This window comes from Drosophila nasuta, chromosome 2R (assembly GCF_023558535.2).
Source record: "Drosophila nasuta strain 15112-1781.00 chromosome 2R, ASM2355853v1, whole genome shotgun sequence".
Classification (NCBI taxonomy): domain Eukaryota; kingdom Metazoa; phylum Arthropoda; class Insecta; order Diptera; family Drosophilidae; genus Drosophila; species Drosophila nasuta.
Window position 1 is genome coordinate 25,411,260 of NC_083456.1, and position 18,895 is coordinate 25,430,154.

The 18,895-nt window shown below is 41.4% G+C and overlaps 6 protein-coding genes across 7 annotated transcripts; 2 read left to right on the forward strand and 4 right to left on the reverse strand.

Annotated features, from left to right (window-relative positions):
- Window positions 1-771: 771 nt before the first annotated feature.
- LOC132784424 (beclin 1-associated autophagy-related key regulator) lies at window positions 772-2,637 on the reverse strand. Its single transcript, XM_060790043.1, has 2 exons — window positions 2,192-2,637; window positions 772-2,127 (listed from the first exon to the last, which is right to left on the reverse strand). Exons 1-2 carry the CDS (start codon window positions 2,518-2,520, stop codon window positions 906-908), a joined length of 1,551 nt encoding a protein of 516 aa, XP_060646026.1. The 5' UTR covers window positions 2,521-2,637; the 3' UTR covers window positions 772-905.
- An 803-nt stretch (window positions 2,638-3,440) lies between these two features.
- Window positions 3,441-6,728, reverse strand: LOC132784266 (pyruvate dehydrogenase E1 component subunit beta, mitochondrial). 2 transcript variants are annotated; one of them, XM_060789766.1, is made up of 6 exons: window positions 6,599-6,717; window positions 6,270-6,519; window positions 5,782-5,943; window positions 4,183-4,594; window positions 3,943-4,062; window positions 3,441-3,878 (listed from the first exon to the last, which is right to left on the reverse strand). In XM_060789766.1, the coding sequence occupies exons 2-6, from the start codon at window positions 6,462-6,464 to the stop codon at window positions 3,682-3,684; spliced, it is 1,086 nt and encodes a 361-aa protein (XP_060645749.1). In that variant the 5' UTR covers window positions 6,465-6,519; window positions 6,599-6,717; the 3' UTR covers window positions 3,441-3,681. The 2 variants fall into 2 exon arrangements, with proteins under 2 accessions (XP_060645749.1, XP_060645750.1); XM_060789767.1 differs by lacking the exons at window positions 3,441-3,878; window positions 3,943-4,062; window positions 4,183-4,594 and adding an exon at window positions 4,696-5,230 and having other exon boundaries at window positions 6,599-6,728.
- Window positions 6,729-6,747: 19 nt separating this feature from the next.
- LOC132784268 (uridine diphosphate glucose pyrophosphatase NUDT14-like) lies at window positions 6,748-7,535 on the forward strand. Its single transcript, XM_060789769.1, has one exon. The coding sequence runs from the start codon at window positions 6,748-6,750 to the stop codon at window positions 7,441-7,443; it is 696 nt and encodes a 231-aa protein (XP_060645752.1). The 3' UTR covers window positions 7,444-7,535.
- A 13-nt stretch (window positions 7,536-7,548) lies between these two features.
- Window positions 7,549-8,626, forward strand: LOC132784267 (uridine diphosphate glucose pyrophosphatase NUDT14-like). Its single transcript, XM_060789768.1, has 2 exons — window positions 7,549-8,021; window positions 8,092-8,626. Exons 1-2 carry the CDS (start codon window positions 7,618-7,620, stop codon window positions 8,330-8,332), a joined length of 645 nt encoding a protein of 214 aa, XP_060645751.1. The 5' UTR covers window positions 7,549-7,617; the 3' UTR covers window positions 8,333-8,626.
- Window positions 8,627-15,026: 6,400 nt separating this feature from the next.
- LOC132786541 (C-type lectin 37Db-like) lies at window positions 15,027-15,650 on the reverse strand. Its single transcript, XM_060793088.1, has 2 exons — window positions 15,567-15,650; window positions 15,027-15,500 (listed from the first exon to the last, which is right to left on the reverse strand). Exons 1-2 carry the CDS (start codon window positions 15,619-15,621, stop codon window positions 15,115-15,117), a joined length of 441 nt encoding a protein of 146 aa, XP_060649071.1. The 5' UTR covers window positions 15,622-15,650; the 3' UTR covers window positions 15,027-15,114.
- A 163-nt stretch (window positions 15,651-15,813) lies between these two features.
- LOC132786473 (C-type lectin 37Db-like) lies at window positions 15,814-16,499 on the reverse strand. Its single transcript, XM_060793011.1, has 2 exons — window positions 16,405-16,499; window positions 15,814-16,343 (listed from the first exon to the last, which is right to left on the reverse strand). Exons 1-2 carry the CDS (start codon window positions 16,469-16,471, stop codon window positions 15,970-15,972), a joined length of 441 nt encoding a protein of 146 aa, XP_060648994.1. The 5' UTR covers window positions 16,472-16,499; the 3' UTR covers window positions 15,814-15,969.
- Between the last annotated feature and the right edge of the window lie 2,396 nt (window positions 16,500-18,895).

Below are 18,895 nucleotides of genomic sequence, written 5' to 3' on the forward strand. Positions count from 1 at the left end.
CTGCCGCACAGCAGATTGCAACATCAACAGCAGCAGCAGGAGCAACAGCGACAACAACACTGCCACAAGTATTTTTGAAGCCTTCCCCGCCGTCGCCTTCAGCTGCTGCTGTCGTCGATGGAGGTGCAACAAGTGCGCATGCGGCACAGCTGCCCACAAAATATGTTTAGATCTTACACAACTAGTACATAAAGTCCTAAATTTCCTCTGCAGATGCAAGATATATCTCCTAGAGTTGAAGACGACAATGACGTATAGTTTATAGGTTTCATTACAATTAAGTCGAGAGGCCCGTTTTCCTTTCACTACGTTTTGCAATCTCCCCGCTCCCCAATTCCCACTCCTCAAAATTGGCAATATGTACATTATAAATCCCAGCTATAACCAGTTGATCTGTGTGCGTCGCATCACTGCCACCAAAACTCAAGGGAAATGTTTAAAATGAGAGAGAGAGAGTGAAAGAAACCTGTTCAATATATATATATTTACATGTGTGTGTGTTGTACAGTACAGTGTATGCAAAAAGCAAAGAAATGAAAAGAAAGGGCATGCCAGCTGTCGGTGTTATGCTTCGACTCAAAACAATTTGTTGAGCATGACAGCAAAAATCATCAAGTCCACCAAACTGGAAGAATGAAAAAAGTATCAATCTAGTTGTATCTAGTTATCTATAGTGAACCAATTTTTATTAAATAAAAGCAAAATAAGTTATATATATATAATACAAAAATAAAACGTAAAATTAATGCAAAATTTTGAATAATCCACACTTTTCTACTTGAAGATGATAAGTATATTGTGATTGGAAACTTTCTCTCTCAACTTAAACTTAATTTGTTTTGTTAAAATTTAATATGTTAAAAGTGTGAAGAGACAGGTATGAAAAGTAATGTGTACATTAGTGTTTACTTGATCCAGCGCAGCATTGAGGTGATGCGATTGGCGGCCATCGCAATGGTGGACTGTTGTGCCACCGCAGGTATTAAATGGGACTCTTGCAACTCCTCCGGCTGCTGCGTTGCGCTGCTGTTCACACTCGGCACCGCCTCCCAGTCCAAACGCAGCGAACTCTCATCCTCTGACTCCGATTCGGTGGCCGTCTCAATCCCAATGAGCAGCGAATCCACCGATTTCATCAACGGCGCATTGTTCACATCCAAATGGCCATAACGCCCCAAATCACTGCGCTCCAAATCCAATATGGCCAATATATTCTCCAGCGTATGCTGCTCATTCAACGCACGCAACTTCACCTGCTGTGTGTAGGCCAGATACATGATATTGTTGTTGACGCGACACACTTTGCGCAGAAATTGCTCCTCGTTGAGCAGCTTGCGACAGAAGTCACCATAGGCCAGCTTATGTGGGAGTCGCACATTCAAATAGAAGCTGAGCAGCTGCGTCAATTGGGCCGTATAGGTGAGAGCACCAACGATGCGATAGGCCTCAAAGCGACTTGGGGTAATCTCATTGGCCGTCGCCTTAGGCACATCGTCTTTGTTGTCGGACAACCAGTCCAGATAAGCCGAGTAATCCCCGTTGGCAGGCAACGATGGACCCACAATGCGATACTGCACCTCACTGATGCCGCTGCCATGAAACACCCACTTGCCTCGAATATACGATGTGTTCTTGGCATCCGCCAGTGCTGCAATTGTTTCCGCCTCCTCGCTGCGTTCGGCACACACTTTGCGTTGCTGTTCATCACGGAGTACAACCTCGCTGATGGGGAATATGTAGGTGACAAGCTGCTGTATGTCTCGACGTGCCGTCTGCTTAATGCTATCCAGCAGCCCGAGATGTTGTTGCCGCAGCTTATCGATGCGCATTGAGCGATCGATCACATAGTCCTCAAGCATCTTCACTTTTGTCGGATACTTGGGCAGATTCTTGCGCTTCTCAGCATTCGCCTGACGCAGTTCATCGCGCTGTTCGTTCAAACGCTGCAGTCGCTGCGTTGTGCTGCCGATCAGCTGTTGCAGCAGCTGCAGCTGCTCCCGCTTGGCGCGTATGGCAATCATGCGATTCTCGTTGCATTTGTGCTGCTGGATGAGATGTTCGTAGCGACTGCTGTAACTCTTCAGGCCCGCCTGCAGATTGATGTACTTCTGTTGCTTCTCCGTTAGGCTATAAAATACAAACGGAATAGTTATTATTGTCACCACATGTGTGTGTTTGTGTGTTGACCAACCTTTCCGTTCGCTCAGCAGAGCTATGAGTAATGTTGCCATTTTTAACACACGTTCGACAATGCAGCCGACGCTGATGCTTGCAACATAGCGGGCATCGCAATCCAGCTGCTGCTGTTGTTGTTGTATTTACTGTTGCTGCTGTTGTAGCTGCTAGTGCTGTATTTACGTTTTTTGGTTGTTTCTTTGTTGTGGCATTATTATTGTAGCCTACAACGCCAACATCACAGACATCGACCACATCTTCGTCGTCATCGTTTTCAGAGACGCTGGATAATTGAAAGTTTTCAGGTGCTTTGGAGCTTTCATCGGAGCTGGAACTGTTTGCCATCACAGTCAAATCATTGCACTTTAATATGCGTAGTCGTTAATTTTCATTGATAATTGTTTTTGTTATTGATACTTTTTCCCTCTTCTGCTCACTAGCTCACTCACTCGTTCGACTAGTGCTGACTAACAAACTAATTTGGTGTTAAGTGTTGTTAGATGTCTCTTACCATTCCAGGGCTGCATTACGATTTGCGCGCCAATTTCGATTTAGTCTAATCGATGGGAATGGCTTTGTAAAAAAGCTGTTGTTTAGAGCGCAAAATATATTTAATATATGTTAAATATTCTAAAAAAAATTATAAATATTTAAAAAAGGCATTACACTTTATTTTATTTAAAAAAATTAAAATTTATCGTCAGCTGTTTGGTGTGCATTCAAATTTAACGATCGCTTGGAAGTGTTCTCACTCATTGGTCACATTCTCACTCAAGTGATTTCAGTGCGGTGCCAAAATGAGTTTTTTGCTTGCTGCTGATTTCTGTTCGCCTGGTACTTCGGCCGTTGATTTATCACTTTTTAGCCGTTCGCGACAGCAATCGCGAGTCCAACAACAACAACAATATAATTGCTTGTACATTAATCATTACAACAACTACAACAACAATTTGTACAACAACAACTACCATGCAAGCACCAATGAGAACATGTGCACGTGTGTCGAGCGTGTGTGTGTGCGTTTCGCTGAGCTCGCATTTTGCTCGTCAAAAAGTCTGAAATGCCAGTTGAAGTATCAGGCGAACAGAAATTGTAGCAGGCAGCAAATGTTCATTAGCAGCGCAATTGAAATGTGACCGTTGAGTTTAAATATGCTTGAAATGATAGCGACCGTTTAAATTTGAATTTCTCTATACACAAAATTCGGAATTTTTCTTTTTTCAATAAATTTCATCCTTTTTAAAGCCAAATAAAAATAGTACGAATTTATTTTTAGATCATATTTTTTATTTTTCGCAGAGATTTCGATAATCAAATATTTCAACTAAAATGTTGGTAAAAATGAACAACCGCCGTATGACAAAAATAATATATAAAAAATTTACTTTTTCGATTTTGCAAACGGATTGCACAATTTGGGAACAACTGAGAGACGACCTCCAGCGGGGATCTTCGAATCGTTATCAATGACAAGTAATTTAGTAAGCGATTGGTTGTCTATTCTGCCTATTTAGACCTAGCCTTGCCACCCAACACCTTAAGAGCAGCCTCAGTTACGTCAGGAACGCGGGGCAGTGCGTGCGCCTCCAATGTCTTGGCATATGGCATGGGCACATCGACGCCACAGCAACGCCAGACGGGCGCATCCAGTTCAAAGAACGCCTCATTCTCCATAAAGCGGGCACAGATCTCGGCACCCACACCTGTAAATGAGTACCACGTATTAATTTTGATTACAAATTCGGGTATTTCTATGTGCAAGCTTACCATGTTGTGGCCAGCCATTTTCTACCGTGATCAAATGGTGGGTTTTGCGAACGGAGGCGAAAATAGTATCCATGTCCAGTGGGCGAATGGAACGCAGGTTAATGACCTCAGCTTCGATGCCTAAAAATCAGATACAAAATTATTAATTGTGTTGGATTAAATACATTGGGGGACACTACACAATTACAAAATATAGATTTAAATTGTTTAAGTCCCAATGGTATATGAAATGTTGGTTACCTTTCTTGGCCAGCTCGGCGGCAGTTTGCAGCGCTGTTTCCACAGCTTTGGAATGCGCCACAATGGTAATGTCCTTGCCGGGACGCATGATCTTGGCCTTGCCAATGGGCACTAGGAAATCAACATCCGTGACCTTATCATCCACAGGGAATGCTGTGCCGTACATCAGTTCGTTCTCCAGCACAACAACTGGATCGGGATCACGAATAGCTGATTTGAGCAGACCACGTGCATCCTCCGTGTCGTAGGGCGAGACAACCTTCAGGCCAGGGCAGTGAGCGTACCAGGCGGCAAAGCACTGCGAATGCTGGGCGGCGACACCAGAGGCAGCTCCATTGGGGCCGCGGAACACGATGGGCACATTGACGGCACCGGCGGACATGTAAAATGTCTTGGCAGCCGAATTGATGACCTAATGGAATTCAAATAGATTTTGACAATGATTAATTAATGAGGATTTGTTCCTCGAAACTCGCCACTCGGATTCACGATACCAATTCAAGTTTTGTGCACTCGCTTTGTTTTTCTTTTTTATTATTTGGGTTTCGCTCTACTTAATGCCTAGTTTCTGCTTAATAATAAATGCCGGCAATCGTCGTCCCTTCCAGTAGCGTGGCAGTGGCACTTCGTTTGCTTGCCGCAATGTCTCTGCCACATGCTGCTCGGCACTGAAGCTTTCCGCCTGCTTGATCTGAGCGAGCAGTTTGCCCTGGAATGCCTTCTCCTTGCGCATTTCACGACGCTGTCGCACCTTGGCCCACTCGAACTTCATCTTGCGACGCAGCTTCTTTAGCTTATGCTTCTTCATCTTGCGACGACGAATGACAATGAGACGTGCTGCCTCCATTTTGTCGGGTTTACTTTTGTCCAGCGGTGGTGCAATTATTTCTCCCACGCGATCGCGATTCAGTATATCGTTGATCTCCGTTAGCCAGGTGGAGCGTGGACTCTCGATGATGATTTTGTTGCGTGGCAGTTGCAGGTCACCGATGAAGGGCTTTAGCTTGTGGCTGCTGCTGTTGTTGGTGGCTGATTTAAGCAAGTTTGCCTGCACATAATTGGATAATATGGGTGGAAATTAGTCATTCAATCGTTCAGCATTTTCTTTTTTTGTCTATAATTTTTTTGTTTTGCTATCTATGAGAATTTGTTGGCAGCAGCAGCTCAAACTGATTCTAGACCCATATTATCCCATTACGTTTCAATGAAGGCAATTTGTTGTTGATTGTGGGGAAGAGGCAAACTTGAATTGGTATCGCGGGGCATTTGGCTAATTTACAATACGTTTTCTTTTGGTAATAGAAGTACATGAGATAATATGAGTACAGTACAATGTCGATAAATGCACGTCTTTTACACAAAAAGCTAAATTAATTAGTAATTAAATATTTATCTGCAACTTAACAGTTGTTGTGCTTTTAACTTAAACTTGCTTGTTGAGTGATTAAATCGATTGTGCGTTTAACTGCAATGCATTTATCTTGGATGTGCAATATCCGACATTATACTGTAGTTAAGCTACTGCTTGGTAGAAGTGGCATTGTGTTTGTGGTGTGGCAAGTTGATTGTGGCAGGTGGAGGGGGTGGCATGCTACTCACATGATCGATGGCCTGCATGGAAAAGTTAAAGGTCATGAACTCGCAGACGGGACGCAGACCGGCCATCGCAGCGCCAACGGCAATGCCAGCGAAACCCATTTCTGTGATTGGCGTATCGATGATACGCTTGTCTCCATACTTCTTCCACAGTCCACGTGATACCTGCAAAAACACAAACAATAATATGATTACTATCACGAATTTACTGAATGAATTTTGATTTACGCGTCTTATCGTTATGTGCGTTATCGCCGTGTAAATCTTCCAAAGTGACCTCTACGCAAAAATTGCTAGTGGCGGAGAGCATAGAACGAGCTGAATCAGCGCAAGCTGTTCCAACTGTTTACTACCCCCGCTATGCTCTTCTTCCATCCCCCTTCTTTACTGCAATCAGCTGTCAGTTGGCAAACTGTCACTTCAGGTTTGCTGCTGCTGCTGCTTGCTGTTTACGTAATCGTCACTGCTGCTGCAAAAGTCAATTTGCTTACCTTGTAGGCACCATCATACTGTGCCACCTCCTCGCCCAGCAGCAGCACGCGATCATCACGAGCCAGCTCGTCGTCCAAGGCGCTATTGAGTCCATCGCGCACCGTCATCTGCTTGACGGCGGCCAACACTCGTGGGCTGGTGGAGAAGGCTCGTTGAGCGGCACAAGCCGCCTGTGTGAGTCTGGAGCGTAGCATTATTCACTTCTTGTTGTTCGGACCGATTCTTACAATTGTTGCAAACGGGAACTTGCTGTGAAGTTATTCAATTAATTTCAAACATTACCTAATAGCAAAATTGTAGAAGCAACAAAAAAAAATTTAATACACACCGACAGACGACTTTTCGCCCTCAACAGAAATGTCAGAATAGTTTTTCGTCATTTACAGCACTGTTTTTCTTCACGACTATTATCCAACACGCACAGCTGTTGACGCTGGTGCTGCCAACCTGCTGTTCGCATTTTATCGTTCATCGAAAATGTTTAAATATTTGATTGCGCGGGCATCTCGATATTTATCGACAAATGTTTGCCAAAGCGCGCCCTTAAGTGACATTACAAAAGTTTGGTTTACGCCGTTGCCCAAGGATGCAAAATGGGTTGCTCCACTTCAGATGCACTACATTGAAAATGGGATGAAGAAAGATCGTGATATCGTCAAAATATTCAATGGAGTAATGGTTGTTTTGTTTAATGTGTCGCGCCAAAAACTCATCTATGTGCGACAGTTTAGGCCAGCAGTGTACCACGGATTAATAACAGGTAACTCATTCGAAATGCCCAAGGGCTGTATTGATTTAGTTAAATATCCACCCGAAATCGCTGTGACATTGGAGCCGTGTGCTGGGGTCGCGGAGATAAACAAGAGTCCTCAGGAATCGGCACGTGTTGAAGTTTTGGAAGAATGTGGCTACGATGTGCCCACGGAAAGTTTGCAGCTTATTTACCAATATCGTTCTGGTGTTGGTGCCTCGAGTGCTGCACAAACGTTATTCTACTGCGAGGTATGCGATGAGCAAAAAGTTAATGCCGGTGGGGGAGTGCATGACGAAGTCATCGAGGTCGTAGATTTATCGATAGAAGAGGCCAAGGAATATGTGAAGACAGGCGCAACGGTTTCAGGCGGTCCTAGCACATTGTTGGCTACGCTCTGGTTTCTCAGCAACAAGGCGTAAATTTGAATTTTCAAATTGCAGTGTGACCATTAGAGTAGCGTGCATTAAATGTCAAAATGTGAAAGCTTTAAGCTCATTTGTGCTTTCGGGTGTCATCTGTTTTGGTCAGTCGTGTGTTTTGCCGCAATCAGCTGTCAGCTGTAGTCAAAGTGGTGTGTGCTGTGTTGTTTCGCGATGGAAAACATTACAAAGGTTTGGCTGGGTCCACTGCCCGCTGATTCACCCTACGTCCAACCGCATCGCATGTACTACGTGCAGAATGGCGTTGAAAAGAACTGGGATTTGCTCAAGGTGCACGACAGCGTTGCCATCATCCTCTATAACACAACACGGCAGAAGCTCGTGCTGGTGAAACAGTTTCGTCCGGCTGTTTATCACGGTGTCATCACCACCGAGCTGGGCACCTTTGACAAGGCCGACCTAAAGGCATTTCCACCCGCCATTGGCGTGACCTTGGAGCTTTGTGCTGGTATTGTGGACAAATCGAAAAGCTGGAGTGAAATTGCTCGCGAGGAAGTGCTGGAAGAATGCGGCTACGATGTTAGCGTTGAGCGCATCGAGCAAGTCATGGTCTACAGGTGAGCGGAGCAGCAGAGAGTTGCCCAGAGAGAGTTGAAAGCAACTCTTAAATGTGTTCCCTCGTTGCAGATCTGGCGTTGGCTCATCGGGTGCCAAGCAAGCGATGTACTACTGTGAGGTGACTGATGCCGATAAAGCCAACAGTGGCGGTGGCGTCGAGGATGAAATGATCGAAGTGGTGGAACTGTCATTGCCCGAGGTCAAGCGTATGGTGCAACAGGGCGCCGTCAACAACAGTCCACCCAGTTGTCTCATGGGCCTCATGTGGTTCTTGGCAAACAAGGCACCAGCTGAGGCAGCCAGCGCTTAACCGCCAATCGCCAACCGCTCAATAACCACCAACAGAGCTGTGTTATCGTTTTATCTGCATTATCCAGTTGATAACACTCGAGCGTAAGAAATGTTGACACACAAAACTTCGTATGCTTTCCAGTTATCTTCTCCCTGCCCATAATCACTACAGTTAACTGGCGCACAGCGTCAACCACAATTAGATTGCCTTTCCGAGTCTACACAACAACAAAAAAATACATTACGCATAGAGACATACCCACTATTATTATATTCTTCCACATCTATCGAGAATAAACTGTTCGAAAACAGCGTTGTTTGGAGTCATCGATAGTAAGAAAGGAAGAAGAATTGACAGTGCTTCATTTCATTACAAAGCAAGCATCAATAGATTCAATAGTACTTTGTTGCATTGAGAAGAAATATTAAAATATGGATAATACTTCGTTGTTACCTCGCTGATTTACAAAGAATGTTAAATAATCGATAGTGCTTCGATAGTACTTTGATGTTGCTGCACCTCGTAAGGTTTACAGCTGTGAAATCGGTCAAGTGGCTGCCAAGAAAGCAACTGCTCTGCGCTGCTGACAGCCAAGCCAAGTGTATAAATCGCAAATAAATCAAAAAGCCGCCAAGCGCACACGCGAGCTGCAGCAACGCTGCTTGCAACAATCTGCAGCTTCTGCTGCTTCGGCAGGCAACTTGCAACAACAAGTTGAGGAACGATCCCATCCCGATCTGCGATGCTGCGATCCGAAGCTGAGCCGTGTGCCGTTTTTGGGCAACGTGTTGCAGAGCTCAGGTTACTTATTTATACACGGCCCAAACATTTTAGCTGCCGTTGCTGTTGTTGTTGTTGGTGTTGCTCCTGTGGCTGCATCTGAAGTTCAGCGGTCACGGCAAGCGGCGGCGAGCGTGGAAATTTATTTACTTCAAAGCCATGATTTGGCAATATTTCAACATTCAACACTCTGCAATAGAATTTCTTGCTTGCTTTCTTTTACCTTTTAACCCCCAAGTTGATTTCCGTTTTTTTTCCTTTTTGCGCTCCTGTTGCTGCTGCTGCTGATGTTGTTGTTGTTATTTGTTTGTTTGTTGTTGTGTGCGTGCATTCGATTTGCTGGCTGGATAATCAAGGCCAAAAGGAGAGCCGAGTAACGTCTCGCCCGCTTTGCGTGTTAACCTCATGTAAATTATGGACATACTGCGAAAAAAAAGGAAAAGAATCAACAGAAATCCGAGTGTTGAAATTATATTTCATTTGCATACGAGCGCGCGTGTGTGTGTGTATGACTTATATGCCGCATGACGCACACAAATCTCGTAGTGGGATCTGTTTATTAATCAGGTGTGTATTTGATATTCTAAACCATTCTAAACTGACCGTTACAATGAGTGACACACCAAAGAGCTTTAGCAAGTATGTGCTATAAGGAGTGACAAATCAAACAGCTTCAGCAAGTATGCAAATGCCGTCCTTATCAGCAAGCGAAAGCTGCAGCTGGCCGAGCTTTAGTTTTGTGCGTAAATGCAGTTTTATCAATAAGTTTCCGCTGCAATGTTTTTTGTTGTTGTTCCCCAAAGGCGCCTGCTGCGATTGGTATTGGGAATATGGCTGTCAGCAGCCAACTGTCTGTCTCACTGACGCCTGTCACGGCTGCTGCTGTGCGTGGTGCCGTGATCTCTCCCCAAGGTGTTGTGCAACAACGAGACGTCGAGTTGTTCTCATCTTGCACCGATTTTAAATCAACAACTGATTGGCTCTACTACGTTGTGCAAGTCCAACAAAAGTACAAACTACAAAGAGATCTGCAATTATTTCATAATCACGTCCCAATTTATGTAGCTAGAGCAACGGCTATAACAACAACATCAACAGCAACAGCAGCGCCATCTATTTCAAATCAAAGCTTCTTTCTATTCCTTGGACGCCGTTGTTGTTGTTGTTGTTGCTGTTGTTGGCTGACCCCAGTTCGTTGCTATGGCTGAGAACCAAAGCTCAAAATGGCGTCCGCACACGAGGGCTGGCAAAAAGGAACGGGAACCGGAGCGGAATGAAACGAAGAAATCGCGATCATGAGTTCAGTGCGCATGCGAAAATTAAGTGCAGCCAGCAACAATCATAACAACAACAACGGTAGAAAAAAAAAAATAAAATGAACAGCAGCAGCAGCAACAACTACAACGAAAGATTACCTGCAAAACAGTTATGGGCGCTGTTGCTGTTGCTGCCGCTGCTGCTGCTGCTGTGGAGCAATAATGAAATTTTTTATCGGATTTGATTATAAGTTGGCTCGAAGCAGCAGCGGCCACCCCGCCGCCGTAATCTGCCAATAAGAAGAAAAGTAAGCATGGAAGGTTGATGTTGTTGCTTATAGACGGGTGAGGGGGCAGTGAGGGCAATGACTGCCGACTGAACTATGTAGCGGAGCACTCATTGATTCCAGCCAGGCAGCAAAGCAGCAGCAGCAGCCTGTCTGTCTGTCTGTCGTCCGTCGTGATGCACTTTAATGAAATGAAATCTTATACTATCATGAGCCGCATGAACTGCCAACTGCCAACTGTAGACTGCAGACTTACTGCTGGCCAGTAAGCCAAATAGCCAGGGCCAACAACACCACCACCAACAACAACAACAACTGCAGCAACTGCAACTGCAGCTTGGGCCACTCAAAATGTATAATTATCTGGCGGTTTTATCCGTTTGCCAATATTAAATTTCTCATCACGCCCCGACCAAGGGGAGCTTAAGGGGGTGGCGCGGGCGCTTGGCTGCAGTGGAGTTCTCTGAGAGAGCCAAAAGCAAGCAGCAGCTTCATGGGCACGGGCGCCGTCAAACAATTAATAAAAGGCCAAATGTCTGCAATGAGTTATATACCTTGTATATATAGAGAGGAGAGACTTTTGCGATGTCGGCTTCGCTTTTGCTTTGCGCTTTTCCGCTCCTGTAAAAAAGGCTTTGCGCTTTAAAACCGTTCTTTTTTTTAATTTTAATTAATTTAATTTCTTAAGCGACTTTCTAAAATCGATGCCACAATGCCACCGTTTGCAGGGTTTTGGGGCGTTGTTCACTTTGAAAGTCGCTGCGATCGGCAAGGCAACTGCACCTTGCATTCGTTTGTGGCACTTGTTGATTCCAAGGTGCGCCACATTGTCCAATTTGCCTATATTTAATTATGAACCATTCAAATTAGAACAAGTTATTGCTCTAGTGTTCAACAATGCAAAAAAATAATTTGACAGCACTCAGTGAACAGTGTAACCACTCTAACTATTGTTATTTATTAACTATTTGAGGCAACACTTGGTCACAGTGTTACCACAATTTCAGAATATTAATATTTTTCGTTAACCATTAGGAGCAACACGCAATCACAAAACAGTGTCACCATAAACTCTGAATATTTAATTGATATTAAGCGTTCATTAACCATTTTTGAGTGCTGTATGTATTTTGCTCCATTTCCCATCAAATGTGGTGCTTTTAATTAAAAAGCCGCTAGCATCCTGCACGTGTTGCCATTTTAATTGCCCTGCAAGTGTCAACAAATAATTTGGCCAAATACGTTTAATTGAAATTAAGTCATAAATGGTTAAAAATGCGCACGACACACATTAAAAGCTGCAAGCTTGGTCGGTAAAAATTTCACACTCTTGCTCGACTTGATTTATGACGTCGTCGACATCGTGGCCAAGCAAGGAAACTTGTACGCATTTCCAGTGACTGTCAAACTGTACATGCATGGCTGCACCTGTGATTGATTCTGCAGTTGCATTGCCCAGCGAGTTTAATTACTCCACGCTCTTCAAAAAAGCAATTGCACGAGCAAAGTCGCTCTCACGCTCGCCCGATGTTGCTCTTTCTTTCTAGCACTCGACTTGTGGATTGCGGTTAAAGAGAAGCTCGTTAAGAGCGTTAGCTTATGGCGCTCTTAAGTTTCTAAGCTTAATGTAATGCTCCGCCTACTAAGTGTAGTGAAATTACCTTTAGCAACTGGGTGTCTATTTAAATGTAGCGAAAAGTGCCAAAAATGGGCGCTAACTTTTTAGCACCAGCTATAATTAATATTTATGAGCTGGCCAAACACTTTTGTGTGTGAGTCATGCTGCTGCTGCTGCTGCTGCTTCTGCTGGTGTCATCCTGTATATGTTTGTGTGTGGTCCAAAAGAGACTTGAGTCGTCATTTAGTCGTTATTGACATTTCGACAAGCGTTTAAATAGAGATTTCCGCAGGGTTAACAAGCCACACAATTAAAAATCATTTGCATACGGCGGCAGACGATAATGAAGGCCGAGAGACTGGACCAAACAGCAAGCCGCATTAACAGTCGAACAACAAAGCATCGCGCGATGGCCTAAACAAGATCCTGATAAAGAACCAATAGCAATCATGTATGGCAATCGAAACCGAAACAAAAACAAAAATTAAAAAGGGGCAGCCGAAGTTGCCACCGACGTTGATGTCGATGACGACGACGACAGCGCAACGTTGACCGGCAACAACTTTGTTGCCTTCAAGTTGTTGAACTTAACGCGAAATCTTGTTGGCCTGCGCCTGGGAAATTAACAATAACAACAACAACAACAATAAAAGCAGCAGCAACTTCCAAGCATCAGCATTTCCTCTCGTCTGGGAATGTGATGGAGGAGAAGTAGAAGGAGGGGATGACAAAACCTCTCTTGCCGAAACGTTTCGACATGCTGATGGCCATGGCTGCCCATGTGTGTGAGAGTGTGTGTGTGTGTGTGTGTGTGCAGTTTGAAGGAGTTGAGAGCAAGCGAACGATCTTTGCTTATCTGATTTTAATTAAACGGCATCGCATAATAAATTATCTTCATTAGGGGAGTCTTCGCTGCTGCAGCTGATACTCTTCACTCTTTGACTGACTGACTGACTGACTAAGCGCATTCGAATTTCGAATTTTTCGAAGAATAGCAGTCTTAGTATTTGTTACTGTCTGCTGCTGCAAAGCAACCCCTTAACTAGGCCCATAAATCAAATAGCCATAGACCATTGGCGACATCTTGTTGCCCCCTCGGTCCCCCTTCGACAAAAAAAAAGTGCGTGTGTTCTTCCTCTGAGGTTTGAAGTCGCCAGCCATGTGTCTCCATGTTCATTAATGAAAAACCGGATCGACTGTCAAACAGAATCTGCAAATCATTCGACGAGTTGTGCGCGCCGTCGTCGTTGTCAGCGTTGGAAAAGCGCCGCCTCGTTGAGCAGGAAAAATCAACACATGCTTAGATAATATTATTAAAGAACAAGTGTAGCAAAAAGGCAACTGATACACTCTCAAATACCCTTCATGATAGGTATAATTGTTGCCAATTAATATAAATTTCCATTTCTACATCAGTGGCGACAGCCTAAAACTGTAATTAAGTTGGCAATAGTAAAATATATGACGAATCTACATTGTCGTTGGCAACACTAGCAGAAAAACTTTGGCAGCCTAAATCTGCAATCTAGTTGGCAATAGTAAAAGTTGTTGCCAATCTACATTGTCGTTGGCAACACGGTGAATGCCTAAAACTGCAATCTAGTTGGCAATACTAACAATTGTTGCCAATCTGTATGTGCATTTTACAATTTGCAATCAGTTGGCAGCACTAAACTAAAATGGCTGCTAAACTCGATCGTTTTTGCAGGTAGGTTAGCAACACTAATGCTATGTATCACAAATGCTGTCAATTCAAACACTTGATATTTATAATCTAGCCGGCAACATTTTAATTTACAATCTAGCTGGCAGTAAAGCGATATGATTTTACAATCAAAGTATGTATACTCTTTTAGATACCCTATAAAAAATTGAATACAAACCGGTTGCGTTTGGACTTCTTCAATTGATTGACGAGCTGCGTGCAACACATATGCACACACTAACATATATATGTACACAGAAAAGTATGCAGGTGCTTCTCTGCTTTGCTGCTGGAGCTGGAGCTGAGGAAGAAGCAGCACAAGTAACATCAATAATGGCAGCAAAGGAAGCGCATGTTTGTGCATGTCCAATGTCGCGATCACTCTCGCGCTCTGCTCACTTTTTTTTTAATGATCGTTAAATCCAAATTGAATGGGAATTAGCATTGGATACATTCACATTCGCATTTACATTTACATTCTCATTCTGAGAGAGGAACGCGGGCAAAATGTTTCAATTATTTAATGATAACAACAGTCGGCAACAAATTATGAATAATCGTGTTCATTAATCAAGCGTTAATCTTTAGGCATGGAGTGAATAAGCCAAACGTATTTTTTATATGCATACATACGCATGTACATACGCATGTGCGTGTGTGTAAAAGTCCAAGTCGAAGACGAAAATCTTTAATTTATTGCTTTTGTAGCGTTTTGCTAATGAAGACATAAAAACCGCAATCAAATTAAATATTTTTTTTCATGGGAACAAAATGTAAACGGGACCGTTAGTCATCATCTTACACACACACACACAGATACACACGTTAGATAGAGAAATTATCTAGTGTATGGCCTTGCCTTGCCTTCGCCTTCGCCTTGAGGTGGAACTAAATTGTATGGCGCCTTGTCTGCCGACTGCGCCAGTTTCCTCCCTCTCTCTCTCTATCTCTTCATTGCCGCAAAGAATAACAGCAACAACAAGAGCGAGAGCGAGAGCGAGCGAGAAGAGAACGCAACACAAATTGGAGTCTTTTGTTGGAGCGTAAAACATTGAGAAAACGATCATTTTGTTGCTTTGATTAATATGCGTTGCGGCCAAAGATCTTTATTAACCAGATTACACAAAAATTTGTTACGCATCTGCACTTTTAATCTAGATATAAGTTTTAACATAGCGTTCGCATATGGCTTTAGCTTTGTCCTCACAAACCAAATCGTTCATTTTATACGATCCATCTTGAAAATATAAGTGCACACAACGCTCATTACCACCGTAATTATCAGGTTGGCCACGACACCATTCCGTAAACGGCAAGAGATTTCCCGTAGTTATAGAATAAAATTTACCACGTGAAATATAATCATTGCCCGATGTCCAGAACAGATCGCTTTCACCATAGCCTTGGTTTTGTAGGTAATTGGAAAGCCTATTTAATTCATCTTGGGATTCAATGACGACCAATTCTCCGCTCATTCTTCGGCAATAGTGAACACTTTCAATCCAAGTTGCACGTTCACTCATAATCCGATATGACTTTACTATTTTAAAGCAAAACAATAATATATTATATTTCTCTCATTGAAACCTCTTAATCTGTGGCTTACTTTCAGAGGCAGAACTTGCTAATGCAAAAATTAAGAGCACAAATAAAATCTTCATCTTTCTTCAATATTTCAATTACGACTGACGATGCACAATCGGCATCGGCAAAATATATAGTGAAAAGTTTAAACAAACAGTACATATAACATGTTATGTTATCTATATTTAAAAGAGAATTGATAAGCAAATGCCTGCCAAGCAACAAAATCAATCTTTAAGCTTTGCTTTTTATTGATAAGAAGACCAAGCTATAATTTCACAAGAATACAACAGATTCATTTATTACTTATTTACTGAAATTAACGTAAACAATATTTAAAGAAAGCATCTATATGTTCACGTATAATTCTCAGAATAGTTCAATTGACAAGATCAAAGACTTATCAAAATATGTGACCTTTTTTTCTATATTCTCATTTGGCAAATGCCTTTGGCATTTTGCTGACAACCCCAATCGTTCATTTTGAATACTCCATCCTTGAGCCACAAGTGCACACAATGCTCATTTCCACCGGCATTATCGGGTTGGCCATGTGACCAAAGTTTATAGGGTAAATCATTGCCAGTAGTCACAGATAGAAAGCGACCAGGAGCGACAATATCATTGCCCGATGTCCAGAACCAATCGTTTGCACCATATCCTTGTTGTTTTAGGTAATTGGAAAGTCTAATTAATTCATCATGGGATTCAATAACGACCAATTCTCCGCCAAGTCTTCGGCAAACATGAAGATTATGCATCCAAGTTATCTTGTCATGCAATATGCGATACATTTTTTCTGAGGTAAAGTCATTATTAATATAAATCTTTTACTTTAATCTTTTCTATCTGTAACTTACCTCCAGCGACAGAACTTGCCAATGTACAGATTAAAACTGCGCTGAAAAGCAGTAACAAAGTCTTCATCTTGCAATATTTTAATGACAACTGATGAGGTTCAATAGCAGGCAGCGAATTATAAATGGATGCAGCTTATCAATTTCGTTTTGATAAGTTGATATTTGGACTAATCGCATGTTGTCAAAAAGTCACAAGATTAACAACTTTAAGCTTTGCTCTTGTAGATTAGAAACTGACCTACAATAACGTGTTATTAGAGCCGTTTTATTCATGATAAAGAGTAATACTTTTATTATTTATACTTATTAGAAATATATAACTATAATAAACTTATTTTGCAATGCAAGAATAAGGATTGAAACAATGTTGCAAAAAATCAATTTTGATGTTTGCATGTAAACAATTTGCCAAGATTACATTTCATAATTCATAGTTGTGTAAGGCGCAATAAAATAAGATGAGCAAATTCAAAAGATTTCACCCAAAAACCAAAAATATAAAAAAAATCGGTCAACACGCCCCGAAGAGCTTCCTCATTTCTTATAAGCCAAAACTCGATCAATGGCCACTGAGATTGTGTTCGTATTTAGCGGCATAAACCCAAATTAAATTGTCGAATTAAGCCAACATTTTTAACAGCTGGCCAAGACAAAGAGAGAAGAGAGACAGACAGAGAGAGAGAGAAAGGAAAGAAGAGCGGAATACATATAAATTTAAATTAAAACATACACAATAAAATGTAAATCTCAGACGCAGTCTCAGAGTTGAGACGAGACGAGAGCCAAAATAATAAACGACTGGCGAGTGACTTTAAATGATGTAAAGCCCGCATTTATTGGCCTAAAGCCGGCGACTAAAGGCAATTACGACTTGGGGCCAAGACGAGTTAAAATTATATGCTTGGCAGCCAAAGTTGCGAATTATGGGGGAACTTGGAGCTTAAACTAAAAAAAAAATATGAATTACGCATTGGCCGAGAGAGTCAAGAAATTAAGTTAAAAATAAAACCAACTCGAACTCAACTCAAGTTGAAGACCAACTTGAGAGACAGCAAAAAACATGCAGCTACAACTACTGGAAGGTAAACAAAAACAACAGCAGCAACAGCAGCAAAAACAACAACATCAACAACAACAACAGTAATAACAACTACAACAGCAATAACAATACAAAAATTTACAAGTCATTGGTAGCCCTGTGCATGGGGCAGGGCTGCAAAGCGAGCTCTGAATAAAAAGGAGAAAAAAGAATTATAAAGAAATGCCTATCAATACGGTGAAGATTTTATACACTTGCTGCATATTTTTCTAAAACAATCTTCTAAATTTAAATAAATTTTCTTGAATTTATATGTCAAGAATTGTATTTGATATATATGATAATATTCTTTTAAAGTTTAATATATTTTAAATTTTGTAAATATTCTTTACTTCTAACTTCTAACTTTTAACTTTTACTTAAAAAACAAATACATACTTAATTATATTTATTTTGAATTCCATAATTGCAAATATTCCAACGTATAAAGAAGATTAATTAAGATTAATTAATTATTTAAATTTTTTTATTTTATGTCTCAAGAATTGTTTGTTTAGGTAAAAGTATTTGAATTACAAATTATATTTTGCTTTTCAAATTATATATTTTCTAAATATTTTTATACAACATGAAGATCATTGCAAACTTCTTTACATTTGTTAAATTATGGTTCAAGGATTTAAATGCAAAAAATGTTTAAAAGAACTTTTTGATCAGGTCAAAGTCTGTGAATTTAATAGAATATTAAATTCTACTCTTCAAATATTGTTTAATTGATAATTTTGTGATACAGGCAATTGAAAGACTTTATCAAATTGTATTTTATAACTTTGTAATGCAGTTGACAAAAGAGTTTTGAATGTTGCTCTAAATTATTAAATTATAACTATATTTTATGTTAAATATTATTAATATATATTATGTTTAATATTAATAATTTTTCATTTGAATTGAATGTATATAAATTTATTGTTTGTTAATGAATTTTCTAGCACAAATTTATACAGATAGCTGAAGGAACTTTAAAAATATGTCTATACAACAAGTTTCATTCAGATGAACTATAAAACTAAAAGACCAACTGGAATTGAAGCTGACGGACAGACAGACAGACAGATAGTGGCACATATAATTTGTAGACGTTGTCGTTACATATTTGCTACTCAAATTATATTACTCTCCGGCAAGAGTATAAAATCAAATTAAACTTCATACAGGTTGCGGCATGTTGAGGCTGCGTTCCAAAGCTAACAAAAGTCCAAGAACCGGAGCACAACAAGCACATAAAACACACACATACACACACACATCCACACACATAGAGACGCGCCTTGGCTCGCATAATCCACACACAGCACCAAAAAGAACGAAGCAAGCAAGAAACATTTGTGAGTCGAGCAAATAACACTTTATTTCATTCATTTAACAGGTTTCATTTATGAGCAGCGGCAA

Coding starts and splice junctions, on each gene's coding strand:
- LOC132784424 (XM_060790043.1), bottom strand. CDS start 2,520: ATGGCAAACAGTTCCAGCTCCGATGAAAGCTCCAAAGCACCTGAAAAC. Junction 2,128..2,191: donor TCTGCTGAGCGAACGGAAAG/GTTGGTCAACAC, acceptor TGTATTTTATAG/CCTAACGGAGAAGCAACAGA.
- LOC132784266 (XM_060789766.1), bottom strand. CDS start 6,464: ATGCTACGCTCCAGACTCACACAGGCGGCTTGTGCCGCTCAACGAGCC. Junction 4,595..5,781: donor CCATGCAGGCCATCGATCAT/GTGAGTAGCATG, acceptor GAATTCCATTAG/GTCATCAATTCGGCTGCCAA. Junction 3,879..3,942: donor AAATGGCTGGCCACAACATG/GTAAGCTTGCAC, acceptor ACTCATTTACAG/GTGTGGGTGCCGAGATCTGT.
- LOC132784268 (XM_060789769.1), top strand. CDS start 6,748: ATGTTTAAATATTTGATTGCGCGGGCATCTCGATATTTATCGACAAAT.
- LOC132784267 (XM_060789768.1), top strand. CDS start 7,618: ATGGAAAACATTACAAAGGTTTGGCTGGGTCCACTGCCCGCTGATTCA. Junction 8,022..8,091: donor GAGCAAGTCATGGTCTACAG/GTGAGCGGAGCA, acceptor CCCTCGTTGCAG/ATCTGGCGTTGGCTCATCGG.
- LOC132786541 (XM_060793088.1), bottom strand. CDS start 15,621: ATGAAGATTTTATTTGTGCTCTTAATTTTTGCATTAGCAAGTTCTGCC. Junction 15,501..15,566: donor AGCAAGTTCTGCCTCTGAAA/GTAAGCCACAGA, acceptor GCTTTAAAATAG/TAAAGTCATATCGGATTATG.
- LOC132786473 (XM_060793011.1), bottom strand. CDS start 16,471: ATGAAGACTTTGTTACTGCTTTTCAGCGCAGTTTTAATCTGTACATTG. Junction 16,344..16,404: donor GGCAAGTTCTGTCGCTGGAG/GTAAGTTACAGA, acceptor ACTTTACCTCAG/AAAAAATGTATCGCATATTG.